The sequence below is a fragment of the Amblyraja radiata genome, chromosome 37 (assembly GCF_010909765.2).
Source record: "Amblyraja radiata isolate CabotCenter1 chromosome 37, sAmbRad1.1.pri, whole genome shotgun sequence".
NCBI classification, from domain to species: Eukaryota; Metazoa; Chordata; class Chondrichthyes; order Rajiformes; family Rajidae; genus Amblyraja; species Amblyraja radiata.
The window spans coordinates 6,800,660-6,821,339 of record NC_045992.1 but is presented as its reverse complement, the minus strand read 5'-3'; the positions used below and the strand labels follow the sequence as shown (position 1 = coordinate 6,821,339).

Here is a 20,680-nt window from a genome sequence, read left to right as displayed (position 1 = left end):
CTCCATCATTGGCAGTTAATATTATCAGATCTAGACCCCTCTGGCTAGAGCCTCAGTGAGACCACACCTCAAGTAGAGATATGCCTCTTCTCCCCATCCAGCTATTGTTGGGCTGTCCATATCCATGTTCTGATTAACTTGTTTTCTGTCCTCACAGTTGCTGCCCAACTTGTCTATTGTAAATAAATCCAGTTTGATTTCCTAGTAGGCACAGTATTTTGCATTCATTGCTTTCTCTTCCACATTCCTGGATGGAAATTTGGTTGAATTTTGCAACCTCTCTCCGCAAATATTTGATACTTGGCCAATTAAATTAATTTTAATAGAGATGGATTCTTGTTAGCCAAAACGATTAAGTGATATAATGTCTCGTTGCAGGGCAAACCCCGTTTGGCTTGATCCTTTCTGCAGGAACCTGGAGCTAGCGGCTCAGGCTGATCACGAGGATGACCTGCCCGAGAACCTCAGCGATATCACGGATCTTTGGAACAGCCCAGCCAGGACCCATGTACGTTTCTCTCTCTTTCACTGGCATATCTTTCGCTATCCATCAGCCCAGCTGTAGACTGACGCCTTGTTTAACACATTGACCAACAACCAAAACAAACTTAGTGAAGCAAGTAGCTAGACACTTGTTTACGGCAGTGTAGCCACTTTAGCTGACAGTTCAGAATTTCACTTAAAAATTTGATCCTTTGTTTTTCTAAAAAGTCTATAATGTGGAAGGCATGACAAACAAACTCTATCCAGGATTTAGTTGGAAAAAATGTTTAAAATTGAATTTTGCCTTTCTTTTCCATAGTTAAAATAAGCTAATTCAAGGGGACAAGGCTCTAGTTAATAGCATCCCAAGTGCTTCTTACCTAGAAGTGCTGGCATCATGTAGAGAACCTTGGTAAAAGAAGATATTTTCTTTGGTGGAATCATGAGGATATAGGCATCGACTACATTTCAATATTATTCTCCATTGTAAATACGGAGAGCAGGAGAGAGCCTGTAGTTTCTACCTTAAGCTTGCGACCTCTCTGTAGAAGACTCAAGTAAGGTTTACTGTACAGTTTGGTGCTGGTACAAGGAAAGACTTGCTTGCAGCAGCATCAAAGCTGAGTTGGTGTTGTGTGGGTTTGCACAGTAAATCCACAGAGACCAATAACTGAAGGGTATTGGAATAGCTGGGGTTCTGTATGGAATGTTACGTCCGATAAGTGCTTGATGTTCACAGTCAAAGCACTGTGTGTGTCAGAACATCAAGTCCAGGGCAGCACAGTGGGAGTGAGTGTTGCTACCTTACAGCGCCAGAGACTCGGATTCCATCGTGACTACAGGTACTGCCTGTGCGGAGTTTGCACGTTCTCCCAATCCAGTTTCAGTTTTGTTTATTGTACCGAGGTACAGTGAAAGGTTTTGGTTACGTGCTAACCCGTCATGATAAGGGAATAACGTTTAGTGCGAGGTAAAGCCAGTAAAGTTCGATCAAAGATAGTTTGGCCTCTGTAAATTGTACATGGTGAGTATAGAGCTAGTGTACACTGGTCTGCAAGGACTCAGTGGGGCTGTTTCCACACTGTATAACTAAACCAAACCTCATTGTTTTCTTTTACAGGGAACATTTGGACGTGAACCTCCCGCATCTAAGCCGGAGGATGATCGATACTTACGTGCAGCCATACAGGAGTACGACAGCATCGCCAAACTAGGGCAGATCATGCGGGAGGGCCCAATAAAGGTACAGCTTTTTCCCTTGCATTGGAATTGTAAGAATTCAAAAATGTTACAGTGCACTTAGGAACACAACTTGGGGAGCAGAAGGATCAGAGGGTTGCAGATTTGAGGAAAAGTTTGGAAATGTAAGCAATAATTTGATTCCAAAGTGAGGAGAAAGTGTCCAGGGTCAGACCTGATAGCAGTGAAAGTATACGTAACTTTGAAACATGTAATGACCATGCAAAATATGGCAGAAACAGCTTCAATAAGTTGCAAAAGTGAATTGAATGATCTTTTAAAGGAACAAACTCTTACCTATATATCTATTAAATTCTCAGATTATTTTAAAGCTATGGTTTAATCCTTTTAAATGCTTTGATGTTTGTGGTGTTAAAGAGTTCAGGAGATCTGAAAACATAGATCTGCAATGGAGGCTGTAGCCAGTCTCCCAGCTCTGTGTTTTACCCTGTTGTGCATTACCTCAAGGGCTCCCTCTTGAAGGTGGTTCTGGACGACTACCTGCGGCTGAAGAAACTGTTTGCGGCTCGGCTGGCTTACAAATCTACCACCAGTGGGGATCAGTCGTCTGTGCTGGAGGTACACATGGTGTGGAACCAGCCAAGTTTGCAGTGTGAAGTGTGGCTTGTCACTTTTGAAGGCTGGGAGTGTTGTGCATCTCTTCCGGTGTGATCATAATGAGTTTGAGAAGGGAACGGTGAAGGAACTAATTGACAGCTATTTCCCCCTCACCCCAGGTTGTATTGTGAACCTGCAGCTATCTCTGGTTTAATGCATAATTGTTATGCTGAAAACAAAACCATCAAGGGGCAACACAGTGTTGGAGCTGCCTCAGACACGGGATCCATCCTGACCTTGGGTGCCGTCTGTATGGAGTTTGCACGTTCTGCATGACCGTGTGAGTTTCCTCTGGGTACTCCTGTCTCCTCCCACATCCCAAAGGCATGCAGGTTATTGGCCTCTGTAAACTGCCCTACATGTGAAATTCACTATCTTTCTCACTAATATTAAGAAAAGAAGTTTACTGGAATCAAGTTCAATACAAACTTACCATAACCGCCTTCATTTTCAAATTAAGAAGTAACCTTATTCCATGTTTTTAATACGTTTTTGTCGAGTCAGAGATGGTTTCCCTGCAAATTCCCTCCTCATTCTTTCCAAAATCAAAAAGCCTACCATGAGTGTACTGAGTACACATGGATATCCTGTGGATCGAGCTTAGTGTTGGAGTCAAAAACTTGCTTTGTGGAACCTCCTTGTCTGAGATCATCTGTTGCTGGCCCCGATTTATCCTACTTTCTCTCACTGCCAGTTTTCTCCCTACTACAATCAGTCTGAAGAAGGATACCGACCCGAAACATCACATCCATTTTCTCCAGAGATAGACACAAAGTGCTAGAGTAACTCAGCGGATCAGGCAGCATCTCTGGAGAAGAAGGATGGGTGATGTTTTGGGTCGGGACCCTTCTTCAAACTGCTCCAGAGATGCTGCCTGACCCGCTGAATTACTGTAGCATATTGTGTCTATCTTTGGTACAGTTGTGTAGGAATGGTTGGTTTCTCAGTCCCACTCCTTTAAGCATCTGTATTAGACTCTAATGGCATTATTTCCTTACCTTCTTCCAGCTGATCCCCAGCGACATGGAGGACGAGGACGAGAAGCCCCCCAGCCGAGGGACCCTGCGCTTCAAGCATCGCCACCCGGTGGAGTTGAAAGGTCCGGATGGAATCCACATGGTCCACGGCAGCACCGGCACATTGCTGGCCTCCGACCTCAACAGCTTGCCGGAGGACGACCAGAAAGTCTTGGTCCGATCCCTGGAGACTCTGAACACAGAGTGTGGGAGCTACACAGACAGAAACACCAGGACTGAGTCTGCAAAGTCCACCCCATTGCACAAGATGAAAGAAAGGGTGAGGGACATCCCATTGGAAATCACAGAACTCTGACAGCAGGGCCAGCCTGTGATCCCCACCAATCTTTTACCACAAGTGACAGACTGGGGCTAAAGCCTAGCAGCAATATTCAGTGGCTATTGCAGTCAGGGGAAGCTGTACAACAAGAACGTTTACTACAAACAATCTACACTGCCGCTACCAGAAAGATATCGGCCCGATGCAAATTAAAGCCTGAAGACGTACAGAATCATCAAGATGATTCAGTCTGGTGGAGGCCACCATGTGTAACCAGATGCCATCAGCTTGAACTCAAAGTGGTGTATGTGCGTGTGTTCCCGCGTGTGTGAAAACCTGTTCTCCCACCCCCATTTGTAGTTTTAATTTCAATGGCTCAACTTGGTCAATAAGGACACAAGGAGCAACATCCAATTTTAAAAGAAAAATAGTTGAATTTCTCAGCAAGCTCTGAGGGGGAGTTTTAAGTGTTTTGGGGAATGTGGGGGGGGGGGGGGGGAGGATGTCCACTAGAAATCTCACTTGCCAGTGTAAATCTGACTATTAAGCAAGCTGTTCTAACATGCAGCGTGCAAAGAAAAACTGGAAATAAAATAAAGGTGATCAACAAACTGTTGTGCTCCAAAAGGCCGAGACCCTTACCTGGCCTGGTTCCAGCGGTATGGTTAGTTCTTCTCTTCAAAGTGGCTGGAGTTGTATCAAACTCCAACTTCCTCACAGCAACAAAATAAAGCACACTCACCTGAGCAGTGATGCCCACATCTGAAATAAAACAATTTGTTGCTTCACAGAACATGGGATACTCAATAGTGGCCAATCCACACCTTAAATCCCACAGGGCCACATTTTCAACTCCACTCAAGTTTTTTTTTGTAAACTGCATAAATACAGATGCCTTCTTTAAAAGGCTGACAAAGAATACAGCGGGATCTATGGCAGACGGAGTTTAATCCGAGCAAGGTTGGATGGTTGGATGTAAGTGGAGAGTTAAAGGCAGGACCATTAATTGCATTGATGCATTCCCAATACATTATAAACAGCAATATGTCGAGGGTCAATGCTGCCTTTAACTGATCCACAATTGCATAGGTCCAGCCAGTTCCAATATAAACTTCCACTTATGCAAGATTCTACCGATAAAGTAAACAATGGCTTCTCTGAAAATTAAGATGGGTGACGTCAAGGAGATTACATTATACTGAAAACCCTGTCTATACAATATTCTTCGACACTGCAAGACATGACATCCTATTCCTGAATATGTGTGTATTTTGTTAAGAGCACGCTTCTATAAAAAGTTATTAAACAGTGATAAAAGTGTACATTGGACCACAGCTCTGTCCCCTGCAGACACGATTGACTATTGATGACAATTTACCATACAACATCTCGAGAAGTTTCAAACTGTCAGGACACTAGGGGATATTGAACCACAGTCAATGTTAGTCAGAGACACAATTTCTTGTCAAAAAAGAAATATTTTTTAAGGGCTGAAAGTTATTCTTCAGAAGCATGTGGGCTACATAACACATTTATTGAAACATGGAACAGTAGACCACAGACCCTTTGGCCTATTATGTCAGTGGCAGACATGGCCCAGGTTAAACTGATCTCATCTGCCGGCATGTGATCCATATTCCTATCTAAAAGCCTCTTAAACGCCACTATCATATCTGCCTCCATCACCACCCCTTAGCAACACAATCCAGGCACCCACCACTCTCTGTGCAAACAAACATGTCACGCACATTTCCTTACAACTTTGCCCTTAAAGCTCTGCACCACAGTCATTTCCTGATCTGTCTGTCAACCGTATCTATGTCTCTCATAATTGTATATACTTCTATCAGGTCTCCCCATAGCCTCTGACGCTCCAGAGAAAATAATCCAAGTTTGTCCAAATGCTTCTTATAGCTAATACCCTCCAGCTCTAGGTGGGTCTGAAACAGTTTCTCAAGAACAATTAAACACAGCCAATAAACAACAGTCTTGTCACTGAGTTAAATATCCCACAAGTATATTAAAGATTTGACACAAAACCCATCTTACTTACATTTTCTTTGGTAAGCTTCCTCATGGAACATTTCAGATCTATTTCCAATGGAAGTTGCCCAATCAGTCTGCTTGCTCTGGAGAAATAAATGTTTAAGAAAGAACTGCAGATGCTGGAAAAATCAAAGGTAGACAAAAATACTGGAGAAACTCAGCGGGTGAGTTTCAGGTGGTTCTTGCTTTATCCCCCCTTCCCAGCTCTCCCACAGCCCATTGTCTCCGCCTCTTCCTTTCTTCTTCCCACCCCCACATCAGTCTGAAGAAGGGTCTCGACCCGAAACTTCACCTATTCCTTCGCTTCATAGATGCTGCCTCACCCGCTGAGTTTCTCCAGCATTTTTGTCTACCCTGGAGAGACAAATGATAATTTTTCAATGGCATTGCTTCAGTACTTAGAGCAGTATCTAGTAACGCACAATGACAACCCACTTACTTATTTGGTGCAATCCAATCTAACCACTGTTAAAGAATGAAAGGGAAATTATAGCTTCTTGGCATGAAATGCCAATGAGTTTGAACAGATTAAAACTGACGTGGTGATGTACATTGCTTAGCTGTGCAAATTACTTACAATTCAGCAAGAATGAAAGACTGAATACATACACGTGTGTTATATATGTAGCACATGTGTTATATATGTAGCACCTTTCATTGTCACAGGTTGTCCAACAATGCTTTGTAGCCAATTAAGTACTTCTCAGTGTAGATGGTGCACCCGTCAGGTTTGGGCACAGCAAGCTCTGAAAAATAGGATTATTATTGACATTAATTATTTCTGCTTCATGGGCATATTTGCCTTTGAATTTTCCACTGCATTTCAAGATAGTGCTACAGGATCATTTAATCCTGTGAGAGGTCAGACAGTAGTTTTGAGATACAGTGTGGAAGCAGGCCCTTTGTCCCACTGAGTCCACGCCGACCTTGACTTTAATATTTCTCATTATGCAGCATCACACCGTCCTGACATCGCTGCCTCTTAAACCAACAGAATAGAACGTCTACACCAGCGCACCTATTAAACTGTGCTTGGTGCAGCTGGGAGAAGCAAGAGGGCTGTTCCTTGCACAGCACGTGCCACATTCCTCTGCTGCGGACATTTCACACCCGATCCCTCCACCAACACATCCAACTTCCCATTCACACACTGTCTAGCTGGGCAGTGAGCCAATGATATTCACCTGCAGCTCAGGAGTTAAAGTAGATTTAATTTAATCCCCAGTTAACTCAGATCTTACGAGTTCAAAATGACCCTCAAATCTCTCGTCATCCCCCAACTTATAAAATAAATATTTACGATGTGACACAGACTCTCAAGTTAAAATCTTTTGAAGCCACCTTGTGGCAGCAGATGGTATTGTTGGCTAAAAAGAGGCACGAAGTGCTGGAGTAACTCAGCAGGCCAGGCAGCATCGCTGGAGAACGTGGATAGGTGACTTTTCGGGTTGCGACCCACCTTAAGACTGATGACTACGCGTTTAAAGCAGAAAGTCATTTGACCCAACAGATCTTTGATTACACAAAAGCAAATCGATGTGGATTCATGTAATCTGAAATAGAAACGGAATATGTTGAAAATACTCAGCAAATCAGGAATCAGTAGGAGAATTAGCATTTAAAGTCAATGTTCTCATGGTCATTCACCTGTAAACTCCATGCATAAGATCTGCACAAGACTCCTACCTGCACTCCACATGTCAATACATCACGTTCCTTCCAGCTTGAAGTGCATGAACTATTATTGCTGACTGCTACCGCTTTTATCTCTATCTAATGCCAGAAAAAAAAACATTTCTCAATTCCACTTTCTCATATGGAGCAAGTTTCACATGGACGATCGTGATGTTACCTCCTTGGGTTTGAGCAGCATTCAGGGGTCAGACACATTAAAACACTGCATCATTATTGCAGATAAGACAATGGCAGGACCTGCATGTGAATACCTCTTTCATTGAAGGAAAACTCTTCACTGATCCTTCACGAGAGCTTACTTTTAGTTTTTAGTTTTAGAGATAAAACGCGGAAACAGGCCCTTCAGCCCACCGGGTCCGCACCGACCAGCGATCCCCACATATTAACACTATCCTACTAGCGCACTAGAGACAACTTTAAAAAAACATTTTATAACCAAGCCAATGAACCTACACGTCTTTGGAGTGTAGGAGGGAGCCGCACGCAGGTCACGGAGAGAATGTACAATCTCCATACAGATAAGCACCCATGGTCAGGATCCAACCTGGGTCTCTGGCGCTGTAAGGCAGCAACTCTACTGCTGCGCCACCACTTGATCATCCTTGCACAAAACTTGACACAAGTGCACCCAAGCATGCGCAATTTTATAAAATGCCAAACATTTTCAAAGAGATTAAAAGCAGCAGGACTGAAGGAGCGACTGCCAATCGGGGTTAAACTTCTGGCCTGAGTTGAAATCATTGGAAGGTCTGAGGAACAGAATACGGGAAGACAAATCTATAATTAACTCGCATTATCCTGGGAGTCACAGCTCTAACAAGTTACCTGTTTCTCTGGATCACTTTCCCCTTCATTCATGAATTGTACAAGTCAGCGAACAATCACCGCAATGCATGGAAAGAAATTCCTGTCTAAATAAGGCATTCTCAAACAATGAAAATAATTGACATTCATTTATTTTTAAGCTTTTCTTTAAAATAAGTGCATTGAGCATTGAGGTATATGACTGAGTACAGAGTTACAGTTGAACAAAATAAAAAATACCGCCATGTCCTGTTTTGGGAGCAGTGTCAGGTCACAAGTCCTTAATGGGAGCGGAGACCCAGCGTTGTCTTGAGGTATTCATACATAATGTAGCTGATGCACACAGATGGAATGGCTTTGATCATGTTGGCAGTGAATCCACGATAGAAGCCGGGCAAGCCATCGTTTGTCAGAATATTCCAGAAGTATTCCCGCAATCGTGGTTTTCTCATTCCCTTTTCAATCACTAACAGCAAACAATTAAAAAAAAAAGAGAGGCCTTTCAGATTTCTCATGGACAACGTCCCATTAAGTTTTATTGTCAAAAGATTTTTGTTCAGTCGTGCTGACTCAGCAATGGCTACCCAAGATGTAAGTTATTATTGGACATTGTGTATTGGAGTAAGGTGTTTAGTCAGAGGGTGGTGAATCTGTGGAATTCACTGCCACAGAAGGCTGTGGAGATCAAGTCAATGGATATTTTTAAGGCAGAGATAGATGGGTTCTTGATTAGTACGGGTGTCAGCGGTTATGGGGAGAAGGCAGGAGAATGGGGTCGAGAGGGAAAGGTAGGTCAGCCATGATTGAATGGTGGAGTAGACTTGATGGGCTGAATGGCCTAATTCTGCTCCTAGCACTTATGAACTTATAGAATAGAACATAATAGGAGCAGGTGTGGACCACTGGGCTTGTCAAGCTTGTCCCTCCATTCCATATGATTGTGACTGGTCTACACTGGCCTCAACCCCTCTCCTATACCACAAACCCATAGGTTTCAATGCCTCCATTTTTCAAACTCCGATCTACCTCCACCTTATATACTTCTAATGATCATGGCAGTCTTGATCCTACCTACATTCAGTGTTTTTTTGTAAAGAATGAAGGGGGATTGTTCCCCAATTCATTTTAAGAGTTGTGAGCATCTCTGTGTGTCCATGGCACAGAGTGATGGTCTGCCACTTTCCTGAGCGACTGCAGTCTTTGTGCTGGAGATACTCCAACAGCGGCGTCAGGTAGGGGGCTTCAGCAGTTTGGCCCGGCTACAATGAAGGACTGGACAACCTATTTACAAATCACAACATACTGCACCTTGCAAATCATAGCAACCAAGTACCTACGATCTTTACCCTCCTAAATCTGAGGGGTATTTGGGAGGATCGAGGCCACTCATACACGATAGTGAGTGTGCATCAGTGCAAGGCGGTGGGAAAGTGTCACTAGACATTTATTATCTAGTTCCTGCAAATATCCTTGGTGGTCCCTGCCTCAGACATGAGCTATATAAAATCCTACAGCACTCACTGGATACAAATGAATAGAGCTAGGCATTGTTATAGTACTGTGTCACAGCAGTCTGAGTAAATCACATTGAGGTGGCCAGGCCTACACTACAATAAACACTCACAATAGACACTTCCTTATCTATGTCTGAAAAAGAGTCTTGACCCAAAACATCACCCATTCCTTCTCTCCAGAGATGCTGCCTGTCCCGCTGAGTTACTCCAGCGTTTTGCATCTATCTTCCTTATCTATGTATCTCCCTCTCCCCTGACATCAGTCCGAAGAAGGGTCTTGACCCGAAACGTCACCCACCTTCTCTCTCCAGAGATGCCTCCTGTCCAGCTGAAGTTACTCCAGCATTAATTGTCCATTTACAATAAAACCTGGCTTGCTGTGGATGTTTATGTTTACTCTGAAAGGGGCATCTATGGAGGTGATCATAGACACAGAGAGGCATTTCCACAGAAGGGTTTGAACACCAGGATGAAAAAGAAAATCATAGCACTGGCATGCTGAGGGCCCACCAGTCACTGAGCACAGAGGGTGGTGAAGTGTATAGTGAGGGGCAAGCTTGAATAAAGGATGTTGCATTTTAAATACGGTCATGGGACATTGACGGGCAGTCCAGTGGTCTAAGATGAGGCATGTTGTTTCAACAGCTTATGAACTGTTGCAGACCTGGGAAGGTGAGAGACATCAAAATCAGCAGCAAAATAGTGGATCAATAAACAACCAAAACTATTCCAAAGAAGGGCAGGAGAATACTCCACAGGATCTAAAATGTTGGGATGACTGATGGACCTTTATCTCTTAACAAGGAGGTCAATAATAAAAGGAAATGGATTTAAGACAGGAGGACTCTGGGGATCTAGAACCATGTCAAAAGGGAAATGGAGATAGAAATTTGAAAAGGGCAAGATTGTCGACATGGGGAAGTGGGACTTGGCTAAATATTCACCACTAGCTTGGGCACAATCGGTCTTCTTTGGTGTCAGACATTTCTGTAAAACCTTCAATACTTAAATAACGTGAAACAAAGCCAGGCTCCTTTAGTTATGAAAGGTGCCGTCAAAAAGCAAACTTTTTCTTTTAGCAAACGGATGGTCAGGTTGAGATCCACGACCTCTTGTTCCCAACTGCACTCACCTTCTGCCTGCATGTGAGTGTGTAGCACCAGCAATGGGTAACTGGCCAGCTGACCGACTATATTGGAAACTGAGGCACTACCCACCACCAGTAACACATGGGGCCTGTCACTGCCTGTGGCATATCTCTCTATCCATAAGTTCTTCAGTGTCTGCAAGAACAAATTTCAGACACTTTAGAAAGGAACTGCAGCATTTATGGGCCTGGAAGATGCAAAGTGCAAGTAAACATGTCCTGTATAAGATTGCGGTGCTAAACATGGAAAATAGAATCCCGGAATTCAGTCTCAACTCTGTAAAATACTATAAAGTGTGATGCATAGAGCAACTTGCATTAGTGTTCACACAAAATGATACAAACTGCACAAAATATTGTGTCTAAATTTGGTTAGAAATAAGTAGAAAGGGACAAAAGGAGACAGGAAGATAATTTTAGGAAATCAGAGCGATTTTAGTCAAACAGGGGCACAGAGGACTAGTTTAGATGGGGCTCTTTGTTGAGCAGGGATGAGTTGAGCTGAAGTGCTTATTCCCATGCTGTAGGACTATGACTGTGGTGTACACGCACCAGTCAGCATCAATGGGGTAGAAGTGGAGATGGTCGAGAGTTTCAAGTACATAGGAGTGAACATCACCAAATATTTGTCCTGGGGCAACCACAATGAAACTATGGCTGAGAAAGCATTACAACGCCTCGAATTAATCAGAAGATGAAGGACATATATATTCAACAACTCTGACCAATTTCTACAGATACAGCGTGGAAAATATCCTATTGGGCTACATCACAGGTTGGCGGGCAACAGCTGAATAAGAAATTACAAAGAGGAATGATACAGAGACCACAAGAAATTGTAGAGCATTATGGACATCATGCAAACCAACCTCCTCCCAACAAAGAAGGGTTTCGGCCCGAAACGTTGCCTATTTCCTTCGCTCCATAGATGCTGCTGCACCAGCTGAGTTTCTCCCGCATTTTTGTCTACCTCCTCCCAACAAATCCATCTACACTTCATGCGGCCTCGGGAAAGCAGCCAACATAATCAATACCTGGTCATTCCCCCTTTTCCCATCTCCCGTCTGGCCAAAGGTACAAATACTTGAAATCACACACTCCCAGAGTCCAAAATATTGTGGATACTAACCTCATACACTGCCAGGTCAATGCCAGCATATGGAACGATTCCCATGATATTTGGAACGTAGCCCCTGAAGAAAGTGGAAGCACCTTCATACATGAAGATATTCCTGACCATGGCGTAGAGTTCTCTTTGCTCTCCTGTCTTGCGCAACATCATTCTTGTTTTCACCATCTAGAGGGACCGAGACCAATTGCAGAATCATTAACACCAAGGAGCACACAATGATTAAATAACTCAGATCAAGCAGCGTTTGTGGAGAGGGGAACATTTAAAGTCAAAGACCTTTCATTAGAACTTGAGGAAAACAAATACACTTTTTTTTTAATGGTGAAAGGAAGAAGACAAAGATCCAAGGTAGATCTGTGAGCAGCCGGCGTGGAATGCATGTTATCAAAGGGATGAAGATGATAACCAGGAAGTATATGTAACGGGAAAAATACAGATGAGAGAAGCACAATTATTAGGTGGAATCACAATAGTAAATTTACAGATATTAGGAATCTTAGGTAAAACATTTTTTTTCATGCTGATTATCTGCATTCTGGTCTCAATGATAAGAACTAGGCAGTCTGAAAGCCTCGGATGTGTGCTGTATAATTCTCAGGCTGAGGAGGCTGCGATGTTCTTCAGGAAAAGATGAAGTGCTGTTCCTTGAGCATCCTTGAAACAGGGCAGGTGGTCAAGGGTTAGAGAACGGACGTGGGCTGTGATGGAGAATTAAAGGGAGGATTGGCTGGAAGCTCAGCTTCATAAAACGTTTCATAAAGGTGTTTTACAAAGGCAGCCTCTCGATGTGTGATTCGTCTGCCCAGCATTAAGGAGACAGAAAATATAGCCTATCAAATTGAAAAATAAATCACTCCAGATTGGGACTTTGGTTTAAGTGTGCAAAAATAGAGACAACCTCCTAACGATGCTCACCAACAGTTATGGATTACCATCGGACTCAACATTACGTCTACATTTTAGAACGTGCTTTGGGTAACATTATCTTTTGTTACAAGCAGATATTGAATAAGTGACTATATTCAAACCACAGTTAAAATTAGCAAGTGATAGTTCCCAAAATCAGTCCTCTAGAACATCTGTAATGAGAGAGCAATGGAGCAACATCTTGATGGCCACACAATGAATCACAGTGGGCATGAATGAGAAGTTTAAAGAAGCGTAGAATTAAATATTAGACTCTGAATGCACCTAAATAAACTTTAGTTTAGAGATACAGTGCAGAAACAGGCCCTGCAGCCCATCGAGTCCACGCTGACCTCACAGTAACACTAAACACACTAGGGACAATTTACAATTTTTACCAAAGCCGATTAACCTACAAACTTGGACGTCTTTTTTGAAGTGTGGGAGGAAACCGGAGCACCTGGAAAAAACCCACGCAGGTCACGGGGAGAGCGTACAAACTCCGTACAGACAGCATCCGTAATCAGGATCTAACCCGGGTCTCTGGAGCTATAAGGTCTACCGCTGCGCCACCATACCGCCCTGCTTGCTACTACTCATCTGAGTAATTCAGCAATGAATAAGTTGATCTGTTTGCACGCATCTATGATGACACCTATTAAAATAAGGTGTGTTCCCGGAAACTTCACAAGGGCATGATCTCTGAATTACTGTAAGTGTACTGCCTAAGTGAGGTCTGCTACATGATTTTACCAGGTTATACGCAAAACAAAGCATTTCACTGACAATAACGTATCATTGAATCATTATTTCTAATGACTAAATATTGCTGTTTCATTATAGATACATGCTCATAATTAAACATAAACCAAAAGCCCGATCATATTGTCCTACCTCAGCGGGATAGGTGGCTGATTGAGAAACTGCACCAGCCATTGATCCTGCAAGGAATCTCTCTTTCATTAGCAGATTTTGTGGATCAGCTGCAATTATACCTTTTAGCTGTAAACACATTTCAAAACCGTCAAGTAGTTAAAAGTTCTGTTGTTAAAAATGGCAAAGAAAGTACATCCAGCTGGCTATCTAGTTTCATATTTTTATTCAGGACATAAGCATCGTGTAACACTACACCGTCAAGCCGTGTCCATCAAGACTCGACACGATAAAGAACAGACACACTCACCTGTCGGCACCCTCCGTTTCAACAGTAAGGTTCATCTCTGTGTAGGAGGGAACCGGCAGATGCTGGTTTAAACCGAAGATAGACACAAAAAGCTGGAGTAACTCAGCGGGACAGGCAGCATCTCTGGAAAGAAGGAATGGGTGACATTTCGGGTCAGGACCCTTCTTCAGTCTGAAGACCCGAAACGTCACCCATTCCTTCTCTCCAGAGATGCTGCCTGTCCCACTGAGTTACTCCAGGGTCTCTTTTATCTCCTAAAGGAGACTTAGGGGGCAAGAAGTTTGAAGCAGTAGAATGTTGTTTAACTCCCAAAGCCCGACAGAGGTACTTAGAGAAGAGTGTGAACGGGAACTAATGATAAAAATTACAAAGGTTACATGGGAAAAATACTTGATATATATTCAAAAATGTTCGATTAATGTAAGACATAATCTAATTCAATTTAAAATTTTACATAGATTATATTATTCAAAAACAAGATTGAACAAATTTTATCCAAATATATCCCCCATTTGTGATAAATGTTTATCCCAAAACGCAACTATAACACACTTTTGTTTCCTGCATAAAACTTTATAGATTTGAGTGATATTTTTGAAATATTTACAAAATTATTTAAGATAAGAATGGAACCTAATACTGAAATGATTATATTTGGAGTAATGGAAGATGGGAATAAATTCAACACATCTCAAATTTTATTTTTTAATTATGGTTTAATAATTGCAAAAAAATTAACACTTAAATTTTGGAAAAATACATCAATACCAACGCTTAAAATGTGGATTGCAAGCATGTTGGACACAGCACATCTTGAGGAAATGCGATTCCTCCTAAGGGATAAATCAGACCAATTCATAAAGAGTTGGTCTCCATTTGTCGTCTTTTTGGAATCATATGGTGCAACACAATTGTAAAAGCTAACTGTTTCAGGACTGGACGAGGGTTGGTCAAGCTTATAAACAATGATCTCCTTACTTCTTTTCTTTATGTCTTATTCTCTTTTTCCTATTTTCTTTTCCTCAACTTTCTTCACTCATTCGTTTTTTTTCTTTATCTTCACACACTATATATTGCTCCCGATGTTGGGGAAGTCCAGGACAAGGGGTCACAGCTTAAGGATAAGGGGGAAATCCTTTAAAACCGAGATGAGAAGAACTTTTTTCACACAGAGAGTGGTGAATCTCTGGAACTCCCTGCCACAGAGGGTAGTCGAGGCCAGTTCATTGGCTATATTTAAGAGGGAGTTAGATGTGGCCCTTGTGGCTAAGGGGATCAGAGGGTATGGAGAGAAGGCAGGTACGGGATACTGAGTTGGATGATCAGCCATGATCATATTGAATGGCGGTGCAGGCTCGAAGGGCCGAATGGCCTACTCCTGCACCTAATTTCTATGTTTCTATATTTCTATATCTCACGTCTTTCTATCCTTTACTATCTAATTTCTTTTTCTTATTCTTATCTTTCTTTATTATAGCAAAAAAAAATAAGAAGCTGTACATAAAATGTATTATGAAAATATATATTAGGCACTTTGGTGCCATATGATTGTACTTACTTCTAATAAAATAAAATAAAACAAATTTTAAACTCCCAAAGCCCACCAATTGACTTTTCTTGGCTAATTCAAGATCTAGATATTGCTGTCAAACATTTATTACCCACCCCTGAAAGCCCTTCAGGAGATGGTAGAGGGTCACTTTCTTGAACAGTTATAGTCCTTCTGGTGAACATTCCACCCAAATATTAATGACCAAGGTCCAGGATTTAGCCCTTTTGAGTTCTTGCCTTGTAGATAGTAGAAAGGCTTTGTGTGTCAGGAAGTGAATCACAGAGGAGAGGATAAGCAGGTTCTGATCCTCTCTTGTAGCCACAGTATTCATTGCGGGTGCTCTACATGAGATCCTGGTCAATGCTGCTATGAGGATGTTGTTGGTGAGAGATTTGGTCAACGTTAATGCCATCAAATGCAATGGGTGGCTACTCTCTAGATGGGGAGGGTTATCGCCTGCTATTTTCTACAGTATAAATGTTACCTGCCACTTATCAACCCATGCCTGAACATTTGTCTTGTTGCATGCAGGCAAGAGCCGTTTCATTTGCTGACGAGGTGCCAATGGAATTAAACATTGTGAAATCAGAGATCATCCTCACTTCATGGAAGGAAGATAAATGATGAAGCAACTGTAGATAGTTGGGTCCAAGACACACTTCCATATGCATCAATATCATGTCATAAGTGATAGTAGAATTAGGCTAATCACCCATTTAACCATGGCTGATGTATCTCTCCCTCCTAACCCCATTCTCCTGCCTTCTCTCCATAACCTCTGACACCTGTATATCCATATATCTTCTCCCCGTAACCTATGACACCTGACATCTCTAATGTCTTTAGTTCACAAAACTCAAATTTAAAAAAAGTTTTGCTCAGAAAATATCTAAACTTCCACCATTCTTTACAAGTAGAGCTTTATCCTAACTTCAACCGAAAAGCCCAGCTCTCATTTTTAGGCAACTTCTGCTGGTCCTAAAGTCCTCAAAAAGCATAAAGAGTTACTTTCCATCCATACTAATCACTCCCATTAGCTTCAAGATTGCAATATTCTAATTGAAGTCGTTAACACTTTGACTGACCCATGTAATTGTAGCTCGTTAGGAAGAGAGGAAAGAAAAACTACTGAGGTCAGGGTTTAATTGGTGTGTGGAGACACAAGAGACCACAGATGCCGCAATCTCGAACAAAACGCAAAGTGCTGGAGGAACTCAGCGAGTCGAGCACCATCAGGGGAGAGAATGGACAGGTGATGCTTTGGGTCCCAACCCAAAACGTCATCAGTCTATTCCCTCCACAGATGCTGGCTGATCCTCTGAGTTACTTCAGCAGTTTGTGTTTGCTTTTAATTGTTATATGTCCAGTTAAGTTTGTAAACTTGAATGTTCTCCTCCACTTTCGGCTCCAGCTAAGATGCATCTAACATTTTAAGACTGTTGTGCATCTGCGATAAAGCAGAACTACATAATGATTTTCAGTTATTAAACAGTTAGGTATAATAAGTAATATAATACAAAGCGACAATGAATATATATATGCCTGCCCATACCTCTTCATAAGCCATGAACTTAATGGCAAGCTCTGGGCAAATTTTGATAATGTTAGTTAGATTTCCTCTCCACATTGAAGTGAAACCTCCTTCTGCTATCATTTGCTTTAAGCCACTCAATATATTTATCTTGTTCTCTCGTGTAGAATATACCTAGAGAAATAGGTACAAAAATACGCTTTATTCGGGTAACTATAGGTCCAATAGCTAGTGCTGACAAAGTGCATGCACACACCCATATTAACTACAGCTGGGTTAAAACAGTGGATCAACAAAAAAGTCAGAGGAATCATTTGATATTGGGGTCACAATTTTCCTTTGAAAGTGCTCAATGAGGTGATTCAGTCTAATATGTCTGTGTCAGCGCTTTAGTAATAATAATAATAATGGATGGGATTTATATAGCGCCTTTCTAATACTCAAGGCGCTTTACATCGCATTATTCATTCACTCCTCAGTCACACTCGGTGGTGGTAAGCTACTTCTGTAGCCACAGCTGCCCTGGGGCAGACTGACGGAAGCGTGGCTGCCAATCTGCGCCTACGGCCCCTCCGACCACCACCAATCACTCACACACATTCACACACATTCACACACAGGCAAAGGTGGGTGAAGTGTCTTGCCCAAGGACACAACGACAGTATGCACTCCAAGCGGGATTCGAAACGGCTACCTTCCGATTGCCAGCCGAACACTTAGCCCATTGTGCCATCTGTCGTCCCACAGTAGACCTATCCAATCTACAAAATGGATGGAGTGCTTTGGCTTCTGACGTCACTTAACCCAATATAGCACTTTTGCAATGTTTAGGTTGATTTGTCATTGGCACAAGTCTGATGAGGTACACACTCCTTTTCATAGACTACAGCTCTGCTTTCAATGCCATTATTCCATCCAAGCTCATGCTCGTGGAGCTTGGAGTCAGCACTCACTCACCTTTGCAACTGGATTCTCAACTTCCTGATCAACGGACCGCAATCAGTGAGGATGGGTGACTAATCATCCTCTATGACAATCCTCAACACTGGTGCCCTGCGAGGATGTCTTCCCAGCCCCTGTCTTTTATCCCTACGCATCCACGACTGTGCAGCCAAATACAAATCCAATTCAAGTTACAAATTCGAAAAGGACACACCCAGAGTGGGCTGGATATCAAATCATGATGAGATGGAGGACAGGAAGGAGACTGAGAACCTCGTAACCTGGTGCCAGGACAACAATCTGTCCCTCAATGTCATCAAGGCTAATGAGATTGGGATTGACTTTAGGAAGTGAAGCGGTACACTTACCCTGGTATATACATTGACAAAGTATACACCAGGGTGCCGAAGTAGATATGGTTAAAAGTATCAAGTTCTTAGAAGCAAATATCAGCAGCAACTTATCTTGGACTAGCCATATAGAAGCAATGGCCGAGAATGCACACCAACATCTCTACTTCCCTAGAGAACTTAGGAGGTTCGGCATGTCCCCAATAACTCTCACCATAGAAAGCTATCTTGGATTCAAACTGTATGTGGGGTGGGGGTCAGGGGAAACTTGTTTCCATGTAACCCACCAGTAGTAATCAGATACCATTTTCTCTTAATAAACCAGCTGCCACTTTAACCGTGGTGGTCATTAAAATTGACAAGCAGTCACTTTTATTGACACGTACTTCAATACTCTATTACATGATGTAACATACAGTCTTTAGTTATTTTGCTGTAATAAAAATAACCTATTGCTATTAAAAAGACCATCTTTGAAAATCTTGTGAGAAAAGTAAACCTGCGTTATTATCTCTCGCCACTAACCCCCTTTTATCTAGTGAGACAATTGTCGTCGTCATACAGCATGGAAACAGGCTCTTCAACCCAACATGATGGCTTTATAACACGATTTTCTTCACCAGGTTTTCTAGGAATGCAACTAGAATCCATGACTCCAAACCAGCAAACACAACAAGATCATTAACACGCTTGGGAAGCATTAATACGTGAATTGTAGCCACGAGCAATGAGCGTTCTACCTGCATTAGCACTCTTAGACGATCAAAAGGGGCGGTGACAGTTCGTGAAGTAGCTCCAGCTGTGCCTCCTGCAATCAGATGCCCCCACCACTTCTCTGGTTCCTGATTCTCCAAGAATTCGTCACAGTTGGTTATATCGTCGTTGATAGAAAAGATCTGTGAAGGTTTATGATGAAAGAAAGCATTAAGACGGTAAAGTGACTATTTTTGTAGGTGCTTCCATCGCCCTCATAGGTTAATGTTAAAAGCTCAAATCCTCTGGAACTTGTGCATGCAGGACCTTCCTGTGTGGAATAAACTGGAGGTTGAGACCCGGTTCGAGATTGGAGCACAAATAATGCAGGCATTAAACTCTTCTATTCTTTGGGAGGAGCTATCCCTCAAAGAAGATGTTATTGAGGCCCCTTCTGTTCTCTCAAGTGGACATATGACATCCATATCCCCAATATCCTGACCTCTATTTATCTTGTGTTCAATATCATACTGCAACTTGGTGTACTTTGTAACTTGGTTGCCACACTTCTTGCACCTCTAATCCTAATGCACTTCAAAAGTACTTTAACAGATGCAAATTGGTTCAGGATGGTTCAAGTCTATAAATGCTATTTCTTTCAAATGAAATATCTTTTTCTATCATAGGATTGAGCAGACCAAACGCCAATATTATTATGACAGCGAGATTGAAAGAGATTACACCATTTATATACACGAATCCTATAATTTCTGTCATCTCGATACTTTATAACTTGTAATACCATTTTTCAAGGAGGAAGTAATGATCCGTATGATTCTAACTAATCTCAAAGCAAATAACTTACCACCCGTTCAATCCACAACCCCATACAGACCACGTCAAACTATATTATTATTAAGAATAAAGGGTAGGCCATTTAGGACTGAGATGAGGAAAAACGTTTTCACCCAGAGAGTTGTGAATCTGGAATTCTCTGCCACAGAAGGCAGTGGAGGCCAATTCGCTGGATGTATTCAAGAGAGAGTTAGATATAGCTCTTAGGGCTAACTGAATCAAGGGATATGTGGAGAAAGCAGGAATGAGGTACTGATTCTGGATGATCAGCCGTGTTCATATTGAATGGCGGTGCTGGCTGGAAGGGCCGAATGGCCTACTCCTGCACCTAGTTTCTATAAACTACCTTCATCAGTGGGAGTGAATCTGTCCAGCTGCAGACTCTAGATACATGTACATTTCATCATGGCACCAGCAGTCACAGAGCATTTAATCATTATCCAGTCACTTGGCCTCCATCCCTCTGTGGCAAAGAATTCCACAGATTCACCGCCCTCTGACTAAAGAAATTACTCGTTATCTCCTTCCTAGAGGAAAGTCCTTAAATTCATCAATGTACATATAATACTCACACTATTATTTCTCCAGACATCAATCATTTTTAGCATATTTTCCTCTTTGTCTGTTACATAGATTTTCCACCATTCGTTCCAGTCCATGTCCATATATTTATCGTTGTCCAAGCTGGTGAATT

The 20,680-nt window shown here is 42.2% G+C and overlaps 2 protein-coding genes across 7 annotated transcripts in view; one reads left to right on the top strand and one right to left on the bottom strand.

Annotated features, from left to right (window-relative positions):
• Nucleotides 1-4,379, top strand: part of cdh23 (cadherin related 23) — a 556,325-nt gene extending 551,946 nt beyond the window's left edge. For both annotated transcript variants that reach the window (XM_033012745.1, XM_033012744.1), the window contains 4 exons: nucleotides 379-508; nucleotides 1,604-1,726; nucleotides 2,191-2,301; nucleotides 3,349-4,379. In XM_033012745.1, coding sequence (XP_032868636.1) covers nucleotides 379-508; nucleotides 1,604-1,726; nucleotides 2,191-2,301; nucleotides 3,349-3,672 — 688 coding nt within the window. In that variant the 3' untranslated portion in view covers nucleotides 3,673-4,379. The remainder of the gene's footprint in view (nucleotides 1-378; nucleotides 509-1,603; nucleotides 1,727-2,190; nucleotides 2,302-3,348) is intronic.
• LOC116966472 (calcium-binding mitochondrial carrier protein SCaMC-2-like) overlaps nucleotides 1-20,680 on the bottom strand; it is a 31,958-nt gene that overhangs the window by 2,216 nt on the left and 9,062 nt on the right. For 3 of the 5 annotated variants that reach the window (XM_033012747.1, XM_033012749.1, XM_033012746.1), the window contains 10 exons: nucleotides 20,559-20,670; nucleotides 19,179-19,334; nucleotides 17,168-17,320; nucleotides 13,775-13,882; nucleotides 11,972-12,139; nucleotides 10,828-10,978; nucleotides 8,422-8,647; nucleotides 6,292-7,235; nucleotides 5,690-5,765; nucleotides 3,339-4,398 (listed from right to left, as the gene is read on the bottom strand). In XM_033012747.1, coding sequence (XP_032868638.1) covers nucleotides 8,463-8,647; nucleotides 10,828-10,978; nucleotides 11,972-12,139; nucleotides 13,775-13,882; nucleotides 17,168-17,320; nucleotides 19,179-19,334; nucleotides 20,559-20,670 — 1,033 coding nt within the window. In that variant the 3' untranslated portion in view covers nucleotides 3,339-4,398; nucleotides 5,690-5,765; nucleotides 6,292-7,235; nucleotides 8,422-8,462. Of the gene's footprint in view, nucleotides 1-3,338; nucleotides 4,399-5,689; nucleotides 5,766-6,291; nucleotides 7,236-8,421; nucleotides 8,648-10,827; nucleotides 10,979-11,971; nucleotides 12,140-13,774; nucleotides 13,883-17,167; nucleotides 17,321-19,178; nucleotides 19,335-20,558; nucleotides 20,671-20,680 lie in introns of those variants that run through there. The other 2 variants (XM_033012748.1, XM_033012750.1) reach the window with 2 other exon arrangements.